The sequence below is a fragment of the Ictidomys tridecemlineatus genome, chromosome X, assembly GCF_052094955.1.
Source record: "Ictidomys tridecemlineatus isolate mIctTri1 chromosome X, mIctTri1.hap1, whole genome shotgun sequence".
Taxonomy (NCBI): domain Eukaryota; kingdom Metazoa; phylum Chordata; class Mammalia; order Rodentia; family Sciuridae; genus Ictidomys; species Ictidomys tridecemlineatus.
In genome coordinates, this window is record NC_135493.1 from 59,099,418 (window position 1) to 59,119,928 (window position 20,511).

The following is a 20,511-nucleotide window of genomic DNA, read 5'->3' on the forward strand; positions in this document are numbered from 1 at the left end:
GGCGGCTGGAGACCGCCTGCCTGCCGCGACTGGGAGCTGAAATCAAACAGAGACAGTTCAGTCATACCACCTCCTCAGGACACCCCGGCAAGGAACTGGGGCCAGTCATAGCGAAGTAGTGTCGTCACTGGAGCTCGGACGTCGGATCTGCCTTCATAGTGGAACCCACGTCAGCAGGCATAGTTTAACAACACTAAGGAGAGGCATCAGAGTAATACAGAACCGAAACAAATCTATAGAAGAGAACAGAAACACGACAATCAAATAGAGCTGGAAAGCAACGGGGACAACATGAGAAAACAAGGGAAAAAAGGAGTACAAACAATGCAAGACAACTTAATTCTACAAGAGGACATAGAAACATCAGAAGCAGGGATAGGGAAAGAACTCAAGGCATACCTAACTCAAATGGAAAGGAATATTAGAGAAGACATGAGACAGCAAGTCCAAGCAATAAAAATATATTTTGAAAATGAGTTAAACAAACAAATTCAAATGGCAAAGAACGAGCTCTACCAGGAGATAGAGATCTTAAAAAAGAATCAAAATATAATCCTAGAATTGCAGGAAACTATAAACCAAATTAAAAACTCAAACGAGAATATTACAAATAGACTTGATCAAGTAGAAGTCAGAACATCAGATAATGAAGACAAGGTTTATCAATTGAAAAGAGTATAGTCAACACAGAAAAGATGCTTAAATCCCATGAGCAATCTATTCAAGAGATATGGGATGCCATTAAAAAACCAAACTTGAGAGTCATCGGGATAGAAGAAGGCACAGAGATTCAAACCAAAGGAATGGACAGCATATTAAATGAAATAATTGTAGAAAACTTCCCAGAGATGAAAGATGGAATGGATTGCCAAATCCTGGAAGCCTACAGGACCCCAAACATTCAAAACTATAATAGACCAACTCCAAGACACATAATTATGAAGATAGCCAACATACAGGACAAGGAGAGAATATTAAAAGCTACCAGAGAAAAGAGACAGATTACATTCAGGGGTAAACCAATTAGGTTAACGACTGATTTCTCAGCACAGACTTTGAAAGCGAGAAGATCCTGGAACAATGTATTTCAAACGCTGAAAAATAATGGATTTCAACCAAGAATACTGTATCCAGCAAAATTGAGCTTTAGATTTGACAACGAAATTAAAATCTTTCACGATAAACAAAAGCTAAAAGAATTTGCAGCAAGAAAACCAGCACTGCAAAGCATTCTGAGCAATATACTACAAGAAGAGGAATTGAAAAATAGTGCCCAAAACTAACAACAAGAGGTATCTCAGTAAAGGAGGAAGAAAATAACCAAAAAAGTAAAACTAGCCAAACTAAAATAAATAAATAAAGAAGCATGACTGGAAGTACAAATCATATCTCAATTGTAACTTTAAATGTTAATGGCCTAAACTCACCAATCAAGAGACATAGGCTAGCAACCTGGATCAAAAAAACAAATCCAACAATATGCTGCCTTCAGGAGACTCATATGATAGGAAAAGACATACACAGGCTGAAGGTAAAAGGTTGGGAAAAATCATACCACTCACATGGCCCTCGGAAGCAAGCAGGAGTGGCCATACTCATATCAAATAAAATCAACTTCAAACCTAAGTTAATTAAGAAGGATAAGGAAGGACACTATATACTGTTAAAAGGGACCATCCACCAACAAGACATAACAATTATCAATTTGTATGCACCAAACAATGGAGCTGCAATCTACATAAAACAAACGCTCCTCAAGTTCAAGAGTCAAATAGACCATAACACAATAATTACGGGTGACTTCAACACACCGCTCTCGCCATTAGACAGATCCTCTAGACAAAAACTGAATAAAGAAACTATAGAACTCAACAGCACAATCAATAACCTAGACCTAACTGACATATATAGAATATACCAACCATCATCAAGTGGATACACGTTCTTCTCAGCAGCACATGGATCCTACTCAAAAATAGACCATATATTATGCCATAAGGCAAATCTTAGTAAATATAAAAGTGTGGAGATAATACCATGCACCATATCTGACCATAATGGAATGAAATTGGAAATCAATGATAAAAAAAGGAAGGAAAAATCCTACACCACATGGAAAATGAACAATATGTTATTGAATGATCAATGGGTTACAGAAGACATAAAGGAAGAGATAAAAAAATTCTTAGAGTCAAATGATAATACAGACACAACATACCGGAATCTATGGGACACAATGAAAGCAGTTTTAAGAGGGAAATTCATATCCTGGAGTTCTTTCATCAAAAAAAGAAAAAACCAACAAATAAATGAACTCACACTACACCTCAAAAACCTAGAAAAGGAAGAACAAAACAACAGCAATTGTAGTAGAAGACAAGAAATAATTAAAATTAGAGCAGAAATAAACGAAATTGAAACAAAAAAAACCATTGAAAAAATTGATAAAACTAAAAGTTGGTTCTTTGAAAAAATAAATAAGATAGACAAGCCCTTAGCTATGCTAACAAAAAGAAGAAGAGAGAGAACTCAAATTACTAATATACGGGATGAAAAAGGCAATATCACAACAGACACTACAGAAATACAGGAGATAATTAGAAACTATTTTGAAACCCTATATTCTAATAAAATAGAAGATAGCGAAGATATCGATAAATTTCTTAAGGCATATGATTTGCCCAGATTGAGACAAGAAGACACACACAATTTGAACAGACCAATAACAAAGGAAGAAATAGAAGAAGCCATCAAAAGACTACCAACCAAGAAAAGCCCTGGACCTGATGGGTATACAGCGGAGTTCTACAAAACCTTCAAAGAAGAACTAATACCAATACTTTTCAAACTATTTCAAGAAATAGAAAAAGAAGGAGCTCTTCCAAATTCATTCTATGAGGCCAACATCACCCTGATCCCAAAACCAGACAAAGACACTTCAAAGAAAGAAAACTACAGACCAATATCTCTAATGAACTTGGATGCAAAAATTCTCAATAAAATTCTGGCGAATCGAATACAAAAACATATCAGGAAACTTGTGCACCATGATCAAGTAGGATTCATCCCTGGGATGCAAGGCTGGTTCAATATACGGAAATCAATACATGCTATTCACCACATCAATAGGCTTAAAGACCAGAACCATATGATCATCTCGATAGATGCAGAAAAAGCATTTGACAAAATACAACATCCCTTTATGTTCAAAACATTAGAAAAACTAGGGATATCAGGAACTTACCTCAACATTGTAAAAGCTATATATGCTAAACCTCAGGCTAGCATCATCCTAAATGGAGAAAAACTGAAGGCATTCCCTCTAAAATCTGGAACAAGACAGGGATGTCCTCTATCACCACTTCTATTCAATTTAGTTCTCGAAGTACTAGCCAGAGCAATTAGACAGACAAAAGAAATTAAAGGCATAAAAATAGGAAAAGAAGAAATTAAATTATCGCTATTTGCAGATGACATGATAATTTACTTAACAGACCCAAAAGGATCTACAAAGAAGCTGCTAGAGTTAATAAATGAATTCAGCAAAGTGGCAGGATATAAAATCAACACGCACAAATCAAAGGCATTCCTGTATATCAGCAACAAAACCTCTGAAATGGAAATAAGGAAAACCACTCCATTCACAATATCCTCAAAGAAAATAAGATACTTGGGAATCAACCTAACAAAAGAGGTGAAAGATTTATACAATGAAAACTACAGAACCTTAAAGAGAGAGATAGAAGAAGATCTCAGAAGATGGAAAAATGTACCCTGTTCATGGATAGGCAGAACTAACATCATCAAAATGGCGATACTACCCAAAGTTCTCTACAGGTTTAATGCGATGCCAATCAGAATCCCAAAGACATTTCTTGTAGAAATAGATAAAGCAATCATGAAATTCATATGGAAAAACAAAAGACCCAGAATAGCAAAAGCAATTCTAAGCAGGAAGTGTGAATCTGGAGGTATAGCGATACCAGAGCTCAAACTGTACTATAAAGCAATAGTAACAAAAACAGCATGGTACTGGTACCAAAACAGGCAGGTGGACCAATGGTACAGAATAGAGGACACAGAGACTAATCCACAAAGTTACAACTATCTTATATTTGATAAAGGGGCTAAAAACATGCAATGGAGGAAGGATAGCATCTTCAATAAATGGTGTTGGGAAAATTGGAAATCCATATGCAACAAAATGAAATTGAATCCCTTTCTCTCGCCAGCCACAAAAGTTAACTCAAAATGGATCAAGGAGCTAGATATAAAAACAGAGACACTGCGTCTGATAGAAGGAAAAGTTGGCTATGATCTACATATTGTGGGGTCGGGCTCCAAATTCCTTAATAGAACGCCCGTAGCCCAAGAGTTAATAACAAGAATAAACAAATGGGACCTACTTAAACTAAAAAGTTTTTTCTCAGCAAGAGAAACAGTAAAAGAGGTAAATAGAGAGCCTACATCCTGGGAACAAATTTTTACCCCTCACACCTCAGATAGAGCCCTAATATCCAGAATGTACAAAGAACTCAAAAAATTAAACAATAAGATAACAAATAATCCAATCAACAAATGGGCCAAGGACCTGAACAGACACTTCTCAGAGGAGGACATACAATCAATCCACAAGCACATGAGAAAATGCTCACCATCTCTAGCAATCAGAGAAATGCAAATCAAAACCACCCTAAGATACCATTTCACTCCTGTAAGATTGGCAGCCATTATGAAGTCAAACAACAATAAGTGTTGGCGAGGATGTGGGGAAAAGGGCACACTTGTTCACTGCTGGTGGGACTGCAAAATGGTGAGGCCAATTTGGAAAGCAGTATGGAGATTCCTGGGAAAGCTGGGAATGGATCCACCATTTGACCCAGCTATTGCCCTTCTTGGACTATTCCCTGAGGACCTTAAAAGAGCACACTATACGGATACGGCCACATCAATGATTATAGCAGCACAATTCACAATAGCTAGACTGTGGAACCAACCTAGATGCCCTTCAATAGACGAGTGGATAAAAAAATTGTGGCAGCTATACACAATGGAGTATTATGCAGCACTAAGAAACGACAAAATCATAGAATTTGCAGGGAAATGGATGGCATTAGAGCAGATTATGCTAAGTGAAGCTAGCCAAGCCCTAAAAAACAAATGTCAAATGTCTTCTTTGATATAAAGAGAGCCACTAAGAATAGAACAGGAAGGAAGAGCATGAGGAAAAGACTACCAGTAAACTAAGACGAATGGGGGGAGAGAAAGGAAGAGAGAAGGGAAAACATATGGAAATGGTAGGAGACCTTCAGTGATACACAAAATTATAAGAGGTTATGAGGGGAAAGGGGGTGGGGGGAAAAAAGGGGAGAGAACTAAACAACAGCAGAGGAGGTAGAGAGGGAAGATGGGAGGGGAGGGGAGGGGAGGGGGGATAGTAGGGGATAGGAAAGGTAGCAGAATACAACAGTCACTAATATGCCATTATGTAAAAACGTGAGTATGTAACAGAAGTGAGTCTGTATTATGTATTTGGGGAGTTCAAATCTCAATTGAGTCGAATGTATGAAAGATGATATGTCTTGAGCTCTGTAATGTTTTGAACAATCAATAAAAAAAAAAAAAAAAAAAAAAAGATTTAAATGAAAAAAAAAAAAAAAAAAAAAAAAAAGAAAGCCTACACTAAAAAACATACTCAATAAAATATTTCATGAAAAAGAAATAAAAAATAAAATTGAAAACCAGCAGAGGGAGGAACTATACTAGAAGAATATAGTCTATCCAAGGAGAAACTGATACAAATTAAGAACCAGAAATAAATCAAAATAGCAGGTAATAAAAATCATTTCTCAATAATAACATTGAATGTAAATGATCTAAACTTATCAATCAAAAGACATAGACTGGAAGAGTTGATTTAAAAAACAAGACCAAACAATATACTGGACTCACCTCATATGCAAAGATATCCACAGACTGAAGATGAAAGGATGGGACAAAAACATATCACTCATGTGGATCTCATAAACAAGGAGGGATTTTCATCCTCTTACAAAGTGGATTTTTTTTTGTTTTGGGTTACCAGGGATTGAACTGGGGCACTTGACCACTGAGCCATATCCCCAGCCCTATTTTGTATTTTATTTAGAAACAGGATCTTATTGAGTTGCTTAGCACTTCACTTTTGCTGAGGCTGGTTTTGAACTTGTGATCTTCCTGCCTCAGCCTCCTGAGCTGCTGGGAATACAGGCATGTGCAACTTCACCTGGCTACAAAGTGGATTTCAAGCTAAAGTTAATCAAAAGAAACAAAGAAGGTCGTTTCATACTGTGTAAGGTCATTATACAACATGAAATAACAATTGTAAATATTTATGCCCTAAACAAACAATGAAGCACCTAAAGTACATCAAACAAACCCTTCTCAATTTCAAGAGTCAAATAGACCAAAAAAGAATAATACTGGATGACTTTAACACACCTTTTTCATCACTGGATAGGTCTTCCAATCAAAAACTAAATAAAGAAGTAACAGAACTAAAAAATAAAATTCACAATTTAGTCTTAACAGATATAAATAGTATATTTCATTCATCAATCACAGAATACACTTTCTTCTTAGCAGCACACGGATCATGTTCTAAAATAAGCTTTATATTAGACTGCAAAGCAACTCTCAACAAGTACAAAAAAATAGAGATGATACTTTGGATTCTATCTGATTATAAGGGAATGAAATTAGAAATCAGCGATAAGAATAGAACCTACTCAAACACCTGGAGACTAAATAATATGCTATTGAACAATCAATACATAGCCAAAGATATCAGGGGTGTAATAAAATAAATCCTTAGCGGTAAATGAGAATAATGATATATCAAAATCTCTGGAACACTATGAATGTGGTTCTAAGAGGTAAGTTCATAGCATTGAGTTCATTCATTAAAATAGAAGGTCACCAAATAAGAAGCCCAACATTACATCTCAAGGCCCTAGAAAATGAAGACCATATCTACACCAAAACCAGTAAAATAAAGGAAATAATTAACAGCAGAGATGAAATGAATGAAATTGAGGTAAAAAAAAATAAATGGGGCTCGGGGTGGAGGTCAGTGGCCGAGTGCTTGCCTAGTATGTGTGAGACACTGGGTTCGATCCTCAGCACCACATAAAATAAACAAATAAAGTCATTCTTTCCATACACAACTACAAAAAAATCTTAAAAATATATAAGAACAAGGAAACAAAAAGATGGTTTTTTTGTAAAACAATGAATAATATTGATAAATCCTTGCCAAATTTACCAAAAGAAAAAGGGAAAAAACAAATAATTGAAATTTGTGATGAAAAAGAAAATATCACCATGGACACTACTGAACTACAGAGTATAACCAGAAACTACTTTAGAAATCTAAACTCTAAAAAATTAGAAAATCTTGAAGACATTGACAAATTTCTAGAGATACATGACCTACCAAATTAAATCAGGAGGACATAGAAATTTTAAACAGATCAATTTCAAGTAGTGAAATTGAAGACACCATGAAAAGCCTACCAATAGATTTCCGGGAGCACGCTGTGTGGAGCTATGTTGTTTAGGAGCTTTCAGCATGGCAGGTTTTCACTGTCCCCCAGACAGATTCTTTTGCTGAACCCGCAGGAAGATGTCCAGTTTCAGAAGAAGGTACAGCTGGTTCACCAGTGCATAACCCAGCTTACAGCTCCTATGTATGTACTTGATGCTGGCTCGGGAAATGGAAGCCTAGAAAACAGTTGATGATTTTCTTTGTGGGGAGATAGACATCAAACAACTAATTCTTTACATTACTGCTGTGATAAGTAAAATACAGGAGAAATAAAGCAAGAAAAACTTATTCCTGAAGTAATCTTTGTTGGCCACACACCTCAAGAACTTTACAAAACCCAAATCAAAGCATATTTCTTCCAGTTTGGCACTATTACAAGATTCAGACTGTCCAGAAATAAAAGGACCAGAAATAGCAGAGGCTATGCCTTTGTGCAGTTTAAGTCTGAAGATGTTGCCAAGGTAGTTGCTGAAACAATGAATAACTACCTTTTTGGTGAAAAATTTTGGGGTAAAAATTACACGAAGAACTTTTTAAAGAGTGGAATGTTCCACTAAATCAGACATCCAGCCATGAAGCAGTATAATCAAAATTGGACATTTATTCAAAAACTACACATGGAAGAGTGATTTAAAAGGAAAGTCAAATTGCTCAGGAAGAAATTAGCAGCAAAAGGAATTCATTATGATTTCCCTTCATTTGTTTTATCCAATAAGATAAAAGAAGAAAAATGTTTCAGGCATACCAAACAAGAAGAAAGGGCTTCTTAAGGCACTGGTACCACTCCTGAGAAGTCTACAGATAACCAGGGACCCACACCACTTTGTACACTAACATTTTTGTAGAAACAAAAATCTCAAGTGGTGGGAATGGATGATGATAAAGATGATGAAATAGTTTTCAAGCAGCCTATATCTGGTGCAGAAGAAGGAGTACAAGAGACTCCAATGCCTAAGCACTCAGGGAAAAAAGATGAAGACAAAGAAAAACCAAGCAGTAATTCTGAACGCATTATGTGTATTATAACTTCTGACAAAATTTGATAATTTTCTTACAGTGGCTGACTATATTTTACAAGGTACAATGAAAAGTAGCCATTGACAGAAGTGAAGGAAAAAAAAAACATGCTATTTTTTGTGTTCACTAACGAAAGAAGTGGCCTCACCAAAGAGCATGTTGCCCTTGCTGAAATACAAGGTCACAAAACAGCCTTCAGTGGTTGGGCTCACACTGCCTTTGTCCTGGTCTCCCCCTTGGTTTCCTGTCTCCTCTTCAGTTTGCCTCTGTTAAAGGGTCAGTGTTAACTGCACACATAAGTACTGATTTGCTGGCTTTTTTTCACCACTAAATAAAGACAGTAAATCCTGCTTAAAAACAAAACAACAACAACAAAAAAACCTACCAACAAAGAAAAGCCCAGGACAAGACTGATTCTCAGTTGAGTTCTACCAGACCTTTAAAGAAGAACTAACAAATCCTCCTCGATTATTCCACAAAATAGAAAAGGAAGAAACCCTTCCAAACTCATTCTATGAAGCTAGTGTCACCCCAATACCCAAACCAGACAAAGACACATCAAGAAAAAAAAACTTCAGATTAATATCCCTGGAAAACAAAGAGGCAAAAATCCTTAGTAAAATACAGGCAAATCACATAAAAACACATTAAAAAGATATTGCCCCATGATAAGTGAGTTACATCCCAGGGATGCAAGGTTGGATTAAAAAATATGGAAATAAATTAATGTAATTCACCACATAAATAGATTTAAAAATAAGAATCCAATGCTTATTTAATAGATGGAGAAAAAAACATTTGATAGAATTCAACATTCATTTATGTTCAAAACACTAGAAATCTAGGGATAGTAGGAACATATCTCAACAGTGTAAAAACTATATACATTAAGCCCAAGGCCACATCATTCTAAATGGAAAAACTGAAAGCATTCCCTCTAAAAACTGGAACAAGACAGGGATGCCCTCTTTCACCACTTCTATTCAACATAGTTCTTGAAACTCTAGCCAAAGCAATTAGGCAAAAGAAAGAAATTTAAGGTATATAAATAGGAAAAGAAGAGCTCAAACTATCAGTAGTTTCTGATGACATAATCCTGTATTTTGGAGACCCAAAAACCTCCACCAGAAAAATTCTAGAAATTGTATTATTAACTAAAAGTGAATAAATTAATATATATATATATATACACTTAAAAGAATTAATTTATACAAATGGTATACTCTGATCACAAAGAAATTAAATTTCTAGAAATTCTAGAAATTGTAGAAGGATATAAAATTAATACCCATAAATCAATTGTGTTTTTATACACCAATGATGAATCAGCTGAAAAAGAAATAAAGAAAACTCTTCCATTTGCAATTGCCTTTAAAAATAAAATAGTTGGGAATCAATCCAACAAAAGAGGTGAAAGATCTCTACAATCGAAACTACAGAACACCAAATAAAAAATTGAATAAAACCTTAGAAGATGGAAAGATCTCCCATGCTCTTAGATAGGCAGAATTAATATTGTCCAAATGTCTATACTACCAAAAGCACTATATAGATTTAATGCAATTCCAATTAAACTTCCAATGACATTATTCATAAAAATAGTCATGAAATTCATTTGGAAACAAAGGAGGCCCAGAATAGCCAAATCAATCCTTAGTGAGAAAAGTGAAGCAGGAAGCATCACAATACCAGACCCTTAAATAATTCTACAGAGCAATAGTTAAAAAAAAAACAGACATGAAGACCATTGGAATAGAAGTACAGAGACAAACCCACATAAATACAGTTATCTCATATTAGAATAAAGGCATCAAAAACATACATCAGAGAAAAGATAGCCTCTTCAACAAATGGTGCTGGGAAAACTGTAAATCGATGTATCAGAATGAAATTTAATCCCTATCTCTTACCCTGCAAAAAAAAAAACTCATCTCAAAGTGGATCAACGACCTAGGTATTAGACCAGAAACCTACTTGAAGAAAATGTAGGCCAAATACTTAGAAACCCACTTTCTAAGCCAAATGGCTTAGAAACCAACTTCCTCAACAACCAAACATCAATAAATGCGATGGTATCAAACTAAAAATCTTCTTCACAGCAAAGGAAACAATCAAGAGTATGAATAGAGAGCCTACAGAATAGGAGAAAATCTTTGCCTCCTGCACCTCAGATAAAGCGTTACTTTCCAGAAAATTTTATAAAGAACTCAAAGAGCTTGACACCCAAAACTCAAATAACACAATTAATAAATGGACAATTAATAAACAGACACTTCTTAAAAGAAGAAATATGCATGATCAACACATACATGAAAAAATGTTCAACATTTCTAGCAATTATAGAAATGAAAATTAAAACTATACTGAGATTTCACCTCACTCCAGTCAGAATGGCAACTATCTAGAATACAAGTAATAATAAATGTTGGAGAGAATGTGGGAAAGGGTAAACTCATAGATTGCGGGTGGGACTTAAAATTGGTGCAAACCCTCTGAATAGTGTGTGGAGAGCTGTGGCTTGGATTACCATCTCTGACTGCCTCTTGGCTGCATTTGCTCTGGGAACTTCCTGTGATAATTGTTTCAGCTACAATAGTAAATTAACACAAATGACATAAATATTTATGTATATATCTTTCCTCTCCTATTTGATTTAAGAGAAAATATTATAAAACTATAATTACCAAGCAGTATGTATGGGTTTATAATGTCTAAATATGTAATTTCTATGAAGTTAATAATACAAAGAAGGAAGGAGAGGATGGAGCTACATGTTAGAGTAAACATCTTGTTTCCCATTGAATCAGTTATAATTGATATAATGTAGATTGTTTTATGATGGTAATTTTAATTCCTAGGACATCTACTAAGAAAACTTTTTAAAAATCTTGTTAAAGAAACAAGAGAAGTAAAATGATACACAAAAAATACCTTTTAAAATAATATAATAGTGGGAAAACAAGGGAACAAAAATGTGAGGCCATAATGAAAATCTATATACACTTAAAAGAATTGAATTTATACAAATACTCTGATCACAAAGGAATTAAATTAGTAACCAAAAACATAAGAAAATCTGGAAATCTTAGAATTATGTAGAAATTAAACAATATATTCCCATCAGAAGAAATCATTAGATAAATTAAAATGTTTTGAAAAACAGAAGCACAACATATCAAAACCTATGTGTATAGTAGAGCATTACTTAGATGAATACATGGCCTTTAAATCAACAATCTAAGTTTCCACTTTTAAAAAAAGGAACTAGCCAGGTGCAGTAGCACACACCTGTAATCCCAGTGGCTTGGGAGACTGAGGCAGGAAGATCGCAAGTTCAAAGGCAGCCCCAGCAATTTAGCAAGGCCCTAAGTAACTTAGTGAGACCTCTCTCTAAATGAAATATAAAAAAATGGGTTGGGTATGTGGCTCAGTTGTTAAGCTCTTGGGTTCTATCCCTGGTAGACCCCTCACCAAAAAAAAAAAAAGAAAGAAAGAAAGAAAGAAAGAAATAAGAAGGAAAGGAATGGTAAAAATTGAAGTGGAAATAAATAAAATAGAGGACAAAATATCAAGGAAACTAAAACTGAGATCTTTGAAAATATGTATCTTTAAAAACTGACAAAACTACAGCTGCACTGATCAATAAAGAAAGATGAATATTGAAACTACTAAAATGAAAAAAAGACAAGAAATCAGTACTAACCCAGTAGATAAAAAATGTTATAGAATAATACTATGAAAAACTGCATGTCAACAAATAAGACAAGATGATTTCAAGAATGAGACAAAAGTCACCAAAAGTGACTTAAAAGCAAACAGACACAAGTAACATCACAGAAAATGTCAGAGTATAGGATTCCAGGGCTCTGTAATGAGCAATTGGGGAGCTAGACAAAACAGTAAGAATCAACATTCTCAGAATTCTGGAGTTCAGTCAAAAAGATAAAAACTTGGCAAAGAAAGAAATTGCTTTGTAGAGAGAAATTTTAAATTGCCTCCTTACAATGTCCCAGATTGGCAGAGAACTTTTTTTTTTTTTAGGATTATGCTGTCCTCATAAAACTAATTGGAAAGTGTTTCTGCTTTTAAATTCTCCGAAAGCACTTCCTAATAAAACTACCCAGACCTGATATTTTGATGGCAGCCCATTCTCTTGGTTTAGATTACTAATTCTAGAGGTAAGGGATCTTATAGAATTATAAGATTGTGGGTTGTGGACATCTTGGAATCTCTCTGGAGGACCAGACTGGGAGCACGTCCAGGGCTAGGGTTGGTTTGGCTTTCTGGTTGACATTTTTCTAAAAGCATTTAAAGTCTCATATAATGGCCACAGCAGTCCAGGGAAAGAGACAACACTCAGGACAGCAAATAAATATAATGAGAATCCTGATATGGGAGAGTTTGGGAAAGTATATATGTGGAAGAACAAGCTTTAAAAACAAAACTCTCACATATACTAGGGAATTATTAATACCATATACACAAATGCAAGAGTGGGCCCCCATATTCAGCAAATATCAAAGAAGACTTAGGAATTCACTTTGGGCTAACCTTCAGGTTCTAAACAAGCTGAAGGTAAAGCACTGCAATATGCCTCAATTCAAAGCTTATCAGCAAAGACTGGGACAGTCTTTCCTTCTCCCCCCCCCCTTTTGTTGGCTCTAGGCCTTTAAAATAACTTTCCAAACAGAAGCCCACTAATAAGCTAATAAAATACTAACTTCACAGGCTGCACATAACAAAGAATGTAGAATTTACAGATATAATTTAAAAAGCTAATAAACAACAAATGATAACTCACAATAAAGATCAACAACAAAACCTAGGGAAGAGGAGACTCTGATTGCAAGAGCAAACATATTATAACCAAAATATAAAAATTCCAACAAAATTTGATGAAGCATTTAAAAAATCCTACAAGTATATCAATTTACAGGGAAGAATAAATTATTAGAAACTACACAGGAGAAAGTTTTATATATTGAACCCACTAGATAAAATTTTTTGTGGTACTGGGGATTGAACCCAGGGATGCTCTACCACTGTGCTACATTCCCAGCCCCTTTATTTATTTATTTATTTTTAAATTTCATACAAGGTCTTACTAAGTTGCTAAAGCTGGTCTCAAACTTGTGATTTTCCTGCTTCAGCCTCTGGAGTCTCTGGGATTACAGATGTGCACCATTGTGCCTAGCTTAGAAAAAGTTTTTTAAAAATATTTTTAGTTGTAGATGGACACAATTCTGTTGTTTTTTATTTAGTTTTGTGTGGTGCTGGGTATCGAACCCAGGACCTAGGGGTTGTGCTAGGTAAGTGCTCTACCACTGAGCTACAACCCCAGCTCCAGACAAATATTTTTTTAAATTTTTATTTTGTAGTTGTAAATGCCTTTATTTGCTTATTTTTAGGTGATGCTGAGAATCAAACCCAGTGCCTCATACATGCTAGGCAAGTGTTCTGCCATTGAGCCCCAGCCCCAGCCCTAAACAAAGATTTTTAATCAATTGTCTTAAAAATGCTCAACAAAGCCAAAGGAAATGGTTGATAAAGGATAAAATGAAATGGGAAGTCTCACCAAATATAGACTATGAGCAGAGAGAAATATGAAGATAGAAATAATAAGATAAATTGTTTCTGGAGCTCAGTAGTACAAAGACTGAAATGAAAAACTCACTAGAGGGATAACAACAACAGATCTGAGCAGGTAGAAAAAAGAATCAATGACCTTGAAGATAGGCCAATTTTTGTAATCCAAAGAAAAAAGAAAGGAAAAGAATGTGCAAAAATGAACCAAGCCCAAAGACCTGTAGGACTCCACCAAGGAGGCACAGGAAAAAAATAGCCCAGCACAATGGTGCACACCTGTAATCCTAGTGATTTGGGAGGCCGAGGCAGGAGGATTGCAAGTTCAGCAATTTAGCAAGACCTTATCAAATAAATAAATAAATACTGAAAAATACTCAATCATAATGAAAAATACGAATCTATGTTTCCACGAAGTTCAATGAACTCCAAACAGAGTAAAGAGATGAAAAAAGACACATTATAGCCATCTTTGGGTTGGGTAGTGGTTTCACAAATGTGAAATAAATAAATGGAAAAGGAAAGGGAAGAAGAGCAAGCAGGAGTCAACCATAGCCATCTGTTACAAATCAATTGTTTGATGAAGCTTTATCTGAAGTCCACATTAAAACATATTTTAATGCCTTCATTGTTAGCTATCTGATATTCTCCAGCAATGATTAACAGTCAAATGTAGGAGGGTAAGTTTTCAGTTTAGAGAGAGGCCAGCAGAAATGGCATGAAGAGTTGGTTGAATCAGTTTGGGGTACAAAGACTTTGAGGTCCATAAGGGTCATTTAGGCAGTGATATCCAATAGACAGTTGGCAAGGTAGGACAGATTTGGGGAGGGAATGATCTAGACATGCAGATTGGGGAATCACTGGTGTTTACAGGGAAGCAGATGAGATTGCCAGACAGAGAATATATGTGAATTGAGGAAAGAAGAAGCCAAGAAAGAAACTCTGGGAACACTGCCATTTAGAATGACAACTCATTTCCCTGACATGCACCAACTCTAGGCTCCGGAGTCATATAGAGATGATTTTTAAAGTGATTGTGGGGTTCAGGAACTGAAAGCTCTTTGCAAAGCTGGGTACCCTCTTTGATCAGCTGTCATACCTGTAAAGAGGATCTGAGAAGAAAATTATGCAAGTATGCTGTGAGATGCTCCAGGTAAAGCACCTGGGTTTAGAAAGCCACCCCCTTCTTTTGTGAGAGCCACTTCCCTTTTGCCATACCCCCTCCCCATAGTCAGTAACTCCCCAGTACCTCTTTCATGGGGGTAGAGGGGAGGTGGGGAGGGTGCATGGGGGGGGGGGAAATCCAGTTAGGGTGACGCGGTGTTCATGTGACTGGCTTGGAGCCGACGTGGGCACCAGCCCCCGCGCCCGCCAACCCTGCGGTGCGGTCCTGGACCCGGCGCCCACGCAGAACCATCTCTTGAAGCTGCTGCCTTGGCTGCTGCGAGCCCGAGGAGGCGCAGGCCTGACCCGGGTCCTCGCAGGTCAGTGCAAAGGCGGGAGCTGCCAGCGGACCCAGGGCAGGGGTGGAGGTGCAGCAGCAGACAGAGGGCGGGGGAAGGGATAAACAAAATCCATAAGGAGAGGGGCGCGTTTCGGGGTGGCACAGCGGAAAAGGAGGACTTTGCAGAGTTCCCGTTGCCTTCTCGACCCCCACATCCCTCCATCCATTTTAGCGCAAGCCATGGTGGGGCGGGGGTGGGGGGCACTCCCGCAGTGCGGCAGTGAAACGTAGACGCATTCTGGGGATAACCCCCTCTCACACTCTGCGCCTACGAAAACAAATTAGAGCGGGAATGGGTTGGGCAGATCGCCTCTGGTGAGGGGGACACGCAGACCCAAACGTAGTTTGGAAAGCATCCTGGTTTGGTGCCCAAGGCCTGAAAAGAAATGGCGGCTGGGGTGCGGGAGAGGGTAGTAGAGGAGAAGATTGAATGAGGAGGGCCTGGATTCAGGATAGGGACCCGAGTCCCGATCTTTTCTGAGCGCCCCGCCCCGGCCCTGCGTCCTATCTGCAGGTCTGCGCGTCTGTTCCCAGAGCTCTGGGAGGCCTGTAAAAGAGGAGCAACCCGCCCAGGATCTCTGCAGGTCAGTAGGGGGTGGGAGGAGGGAGCATGAACAGGGACCCAGAAGGGGTGAGAGTGCAGAGGACATGGCCCCAGGCAGACTGTGATGCCCCACCACCCGCCCCCACCGCATGGATTGCACGCACCTCGCCACGCTGAAGCGGCATGGAGAAGGTGACGGACCTGCCAGGGAATGGTTGGCTCGCTGTGGGGGGAGGAGTGTGGGGTAAGGGACCTGCAGAGGCACACTCGGAGGGCCGGACCAGCTTAGGGGAACCCTCTTAAGGGCGAGTTGCAATATTCTGTGGGCCTGCGTTACACCCCCAGACCTTCAGTCTCCCATGTCTCCTTTTTGTCTCCTCTTCTCTGCATCCCTATCCCCCATGACAGAAGGAGGGGAAATCTCGACATGGAAAAACCCTACCGCAAAAATGAAGAAAAACTGGAAAACGAGGAAAAGCCAGAAGACGAAGTAGAGCCTGAAGATGAAGGAAAATCAGATGAAGAAGAAAAGCCAGACGAGGAGGGGAAGCCAGCAAGGGAGGGAAAGCTAGAAGATGAGGGAGAGCCAGAGGAGAAGGGACAATCGAAAGATGGGGGCAAGGCAGAAAAGCAGGGCAAGTCAGAAGGTCAGAGCAAGCCACCAGGGGAGGGCAAGCCAGAATCCCAGGCAAAGCCAGCCAGCGAGCCGCGGGCCGCCGAAAAGCGCCCCGCTGAAGATTATGTGCCCCGGAAAGCCAAAAGAAAAACGGACAGGGGCACCGATGATTCCCCCAAGGACTCTCAGGAGGACTTACAGGACAGGCATTTGAGCAGTGAGGAGATGATGAGAGAATGTGCAGATATGTCAAGGGCTCAGGAAGAGCTAAGGAAAAAACAACAGAAAATGGGTAGTTTTCACTGGATGCAAAGAGATGCTCAGGATGCGTTCAACCCAAGGGGCCAGCGGGGTGTCAGGGGAGTGAGGGGCGGAGGTAGGGGCCAAAGGGGCTTACACGATATTCCCTACCTTTAATGCCTTTGGTCATGGATTCAGACTTCTCTGATGAGATTGCCAGCCCTGCTTTCCCTGGTAGATACTTGCCAGGTCCTGTGCTTTAACCTTAAGCTGATATTTTGCTTTAGGTGTCACTCTTGTTACCAGCAGCTTTTTGATCTAACTACAGCGCTCTGTCTTTTGGTACAGAATTTTCACCCCATGTGCATGGAAAAGATGTTCATGGTACATTGTAAAATAATAAACAGTTTGCAGAACCACAGGTACAGTATCAGCAAACTTTTGTAAAACTGTAAATATATTGACATAATTCATTTGAACACACAGAAAACTCTGAAAGTGTGTACACTAAAAAAGAGATAATGGTTATTCCTACATAGTAAACAAGAATAGGTCTTGCCTGTTCTATATAATGAGTTTGACTACCTGATGGTTAGGTGCCCCCGTACCTTCCTTTGCTGGTATACCCTCTGTGGGTCTTCCATAGGTGTTATCAAGTCAGTGGGCACTGCTGTCCCTTCTCCTGGATCCTCTACCATCCTATGGCTCCTCCATGTTTGACTAATTTTTTGATTGTTGTTCACTGATCTCTGCTTTTTCTTAAAGGATATGGATTATGTTTGCCATCATCATAACATTAAAATACTAAAACCAGAAAACAATACATGATAAGCAATTAACTGTTGGTTAAGCCTGTGATATCATTGAAGACAGTTAAAATTCCATGTCAGAATGTAAAATTCACATTACCTTTGGGACTCACAGCTGGAGACATCTGCCTGACACTTAAATTCATTTCTATGAGGGTCAGTCTTGTCATCTATGAGCTAGGGAGATCTTAGTTATTCCCAAGGCAAGTCCAGGCAGCAGAGATATAGATGCTGCTCTCTCCTGGGTTCTGCTGTGTCTGCTAGACACTGTTCCCTTTATCCTGAGCTTGGCACCCTTTAATGATAGAGGCTTTAAGATGTCAACTTATTTGGAGTCACTGCTGAGCCAATGTTCACCACCCTTGACCACTATAGTGAAGTGAATAAAGCCTTCTCTTGACTTTGGAGTTACCACCATCAGTTATTTGTAGTATCACTCTAGTGCTACTTTGGCCCTAATTAATATCCTTGGTTTATTTTTTAGCCAAATGATCATTTGTGTACACTTTGTTGATTTGTTTGTGAGATATAAATATTCTCAATTAAATTCAGATATTGCAGGCTAGGCCAGAAACAATATCTATAATAGCACTTGTTTTGTTCTCATAGGTTAGTAATATCTTGCATGCAGATTCTCTTTCCTAGGTTGAGATCACTTACAGGAGTTTCTCATTGGGTCCCACCTTAGCAGTTCAGTAGAACCATTAACACATTTTGAGTGTTAAATTTTTAGTAGTAAACTTATGGCTTATGCACCAGCTTCATCAGCATCACTTGAGAGATAATCTGAAATAGAATAATAATTTCAGGCCCCATCTCAGACCTACCGAGTTAAAATCTTCATTTTTACAAGATCCTAAGGTGATTCTTTTGCACATTGAACTTGGAGAAACACCTCCTGAAGGGAAACTCTTCTCATATTCCATATTCCAACTTCACATGGAATCATGTGCCTGAAGGGATAAATATACACATTATACAATATACACGTCACAGATTGTTAAATGGACCATGTTCACTAAACCACACTTTTCCTTTCTCCATGCAAAATAGATCTTTAAATAAATTCAGTGGGTCAAAACCTACAACTTTTCTAATGAAATAGGATATAATAGAGACAAATAGGAAATATCAAATTGCATTGTAGGTAGTTAGGGTGAATATTATTTTGTAAAATTTGTGTTTTATATGTATATGCATGTGGATATGATAAGTTGTGATGAATAGTTTATTTCTCACTGTAGGTTGTGGTAAAAAATGAGAAATATTGGCATTATACTCTTTGAATCTTAGGGCATAGCCTGTCTATTTCATACTAATATTCCTAATGCCCAGCATAATTAAATGACAAATATTAGGCACTTAGTAAAATTGGAAATAATCATGACTAAGTCAGGAATCATGAATTCTTCTCCTTTTAGCCCCTATCTACCTAAATAACCTTGGATAAAGAAATTAAGTTGTTTAGCCAGGATTTGTTTACAGTATCCCAAAGATTGGGAAATCATGAGCTTCACAAGCTGAACAGTGCTATTGTAGTTCACAGTCCAAGCTGACATTATTAAAGAATACATAATCTGCAGCACCAAGGAGAGCTCCTGGGCTGTAGTGGATGGGACTTCTCAACCCCAGGAACATAGACTCTGCAAAGTGAAACTAACCAACTGTGGGATTTGTGCTGTAAAAAGACCCAGTGGGGGGTTCTGTACATGCTATAGGAACACAGCTTCACAAAAGAGTGAAAGCATGCCTGCCATCATGGGAGGCCAGGAAGTTGGGAAGATGCCCTGGAGGAGTAGCCGTTGAGCACATACCTGAAGATGATCTTTTTCCACTTAATTTATGGAAATTCAGGCTTTTGATTTTAGCGGCAACATATATCATATTACTTTTGTGCTTGGACTATGCACAATTTCTAGTTTTGAGTGGTAATCAGAGGGGGAAAAAGATCTACAGTATCTACAGTAGGTCCAGGCTATATAGTGCAAGCTTCTCTCACACATCAGTTTCATGACCCTGGAAATCCAATTATATTGTGTGTATGTTAGACACAGAGAATCCATGAAGTCTTAGAAAGCCCCAGTAGTAGAATTAAACTACACAGTCCTACAGTTTTAGAGCAAAACCATAGCTCTTGGCTTGGTACTAAAACCTAGCACAGACTTAACACTTGATCATGTGATATTAATTTTCTGCACAAATGAGTCACACATTGTGAACTTGTTTCTGTTTACTCTCCTAAATAATAAAGTGTATTGTGTGTACCAACTTTCCAGCATTAGTTGAAAATGGCTTTAAAAGTATGCCTGAGTAAGTCAAGAAGGTACAGGTAAATGAAATGTGCAGTTGGACCAGACTCCTTTGATATATACTTCTGCTATTTCTGCTCTTTCTCAACCTATGTTCTATAGTGTAGATCTGGAATGTCCTCTATAAGCCCATTGTTAAAGGCTTGTTCCCCAGAGTGGTACATTTTGGAGGTGATTGAACCTTTAAGAAATGGGACCTGGTGAGAGGTCTTCTAGTATGTGCCCTTGAAGGGGCTATTGGGACACTAACCCCTTCCTGTCCCTCTTTCTCTCCCATACTCAGTCATGAGGTGGATGTGTCTCC

General features: G+C 38.0%; 2 protein-coding genes and 1 pseudogene across 3 annotated transcripts in view; 2 read left to right on the forward strand and 1 right to left on the reverse strand.

The window, feature by feature from the left end:
• Positions 1-16,463, reverse strand: part of LOC101968521 (melanoma antigen preferentially expressed in tumors) — a 63,378-nt gene extending 46,915 nt beyond the window's left edge. For both annotated transcript variants that reach the window (XM_040283107.2, XM_040283123.2), the window contains exons 1-2: positions 16,398-16,463; positions 7,555-7,761 (exon numbers count right to left, since the gene is read on the reverse strand). The gene's annotated coding sequence lies outside the window, so the exon portion shown is untranslated. The remainder of the gene's footprint in view (positions 1-7,554; positions 7,762-16,397) is intronic.
• On the forward strand, positions 7,588-8,628 carry LOC110597314 (MKI67 FHA domain-interacting nucleolar phosphoprotein-like; annotated as a pseudogene).
• LOC101967652 (transcription elongation factor A protein-like 3) lies at positions 15,513-17,510 on the forward strand. Its single transcript, XM_021721463.3, has 3 exons — positions 15,513-15,669; positions 16,204-16,273; positions 16,642-17,510. The coding sequence occupies exon 3, from the start codon at positions 16,661-16,663 to the stop codon at positions 17,264-17,266; it is 606 nt and encodes a 201-aa protein (XP_021577138.2). The 5' UTR covers positions 15,513-15,669; positions 16,204-16,273; positions 16,642-16,660; the 3' UTR covers positions 17,267-17,510.
• Positions 17,511-20,511: the final 3,001 nt, after the last annotated feature.

Excerpts from the sequence above, each read along its gene's own strand:
- LOC101967652 (XM_021721463.3), top strand. The coding sequence starts at position 16,661 with ATGGAAAAACCCTACCGCAAAAATGAAGAAAAACTGGAAAACGAGGAA.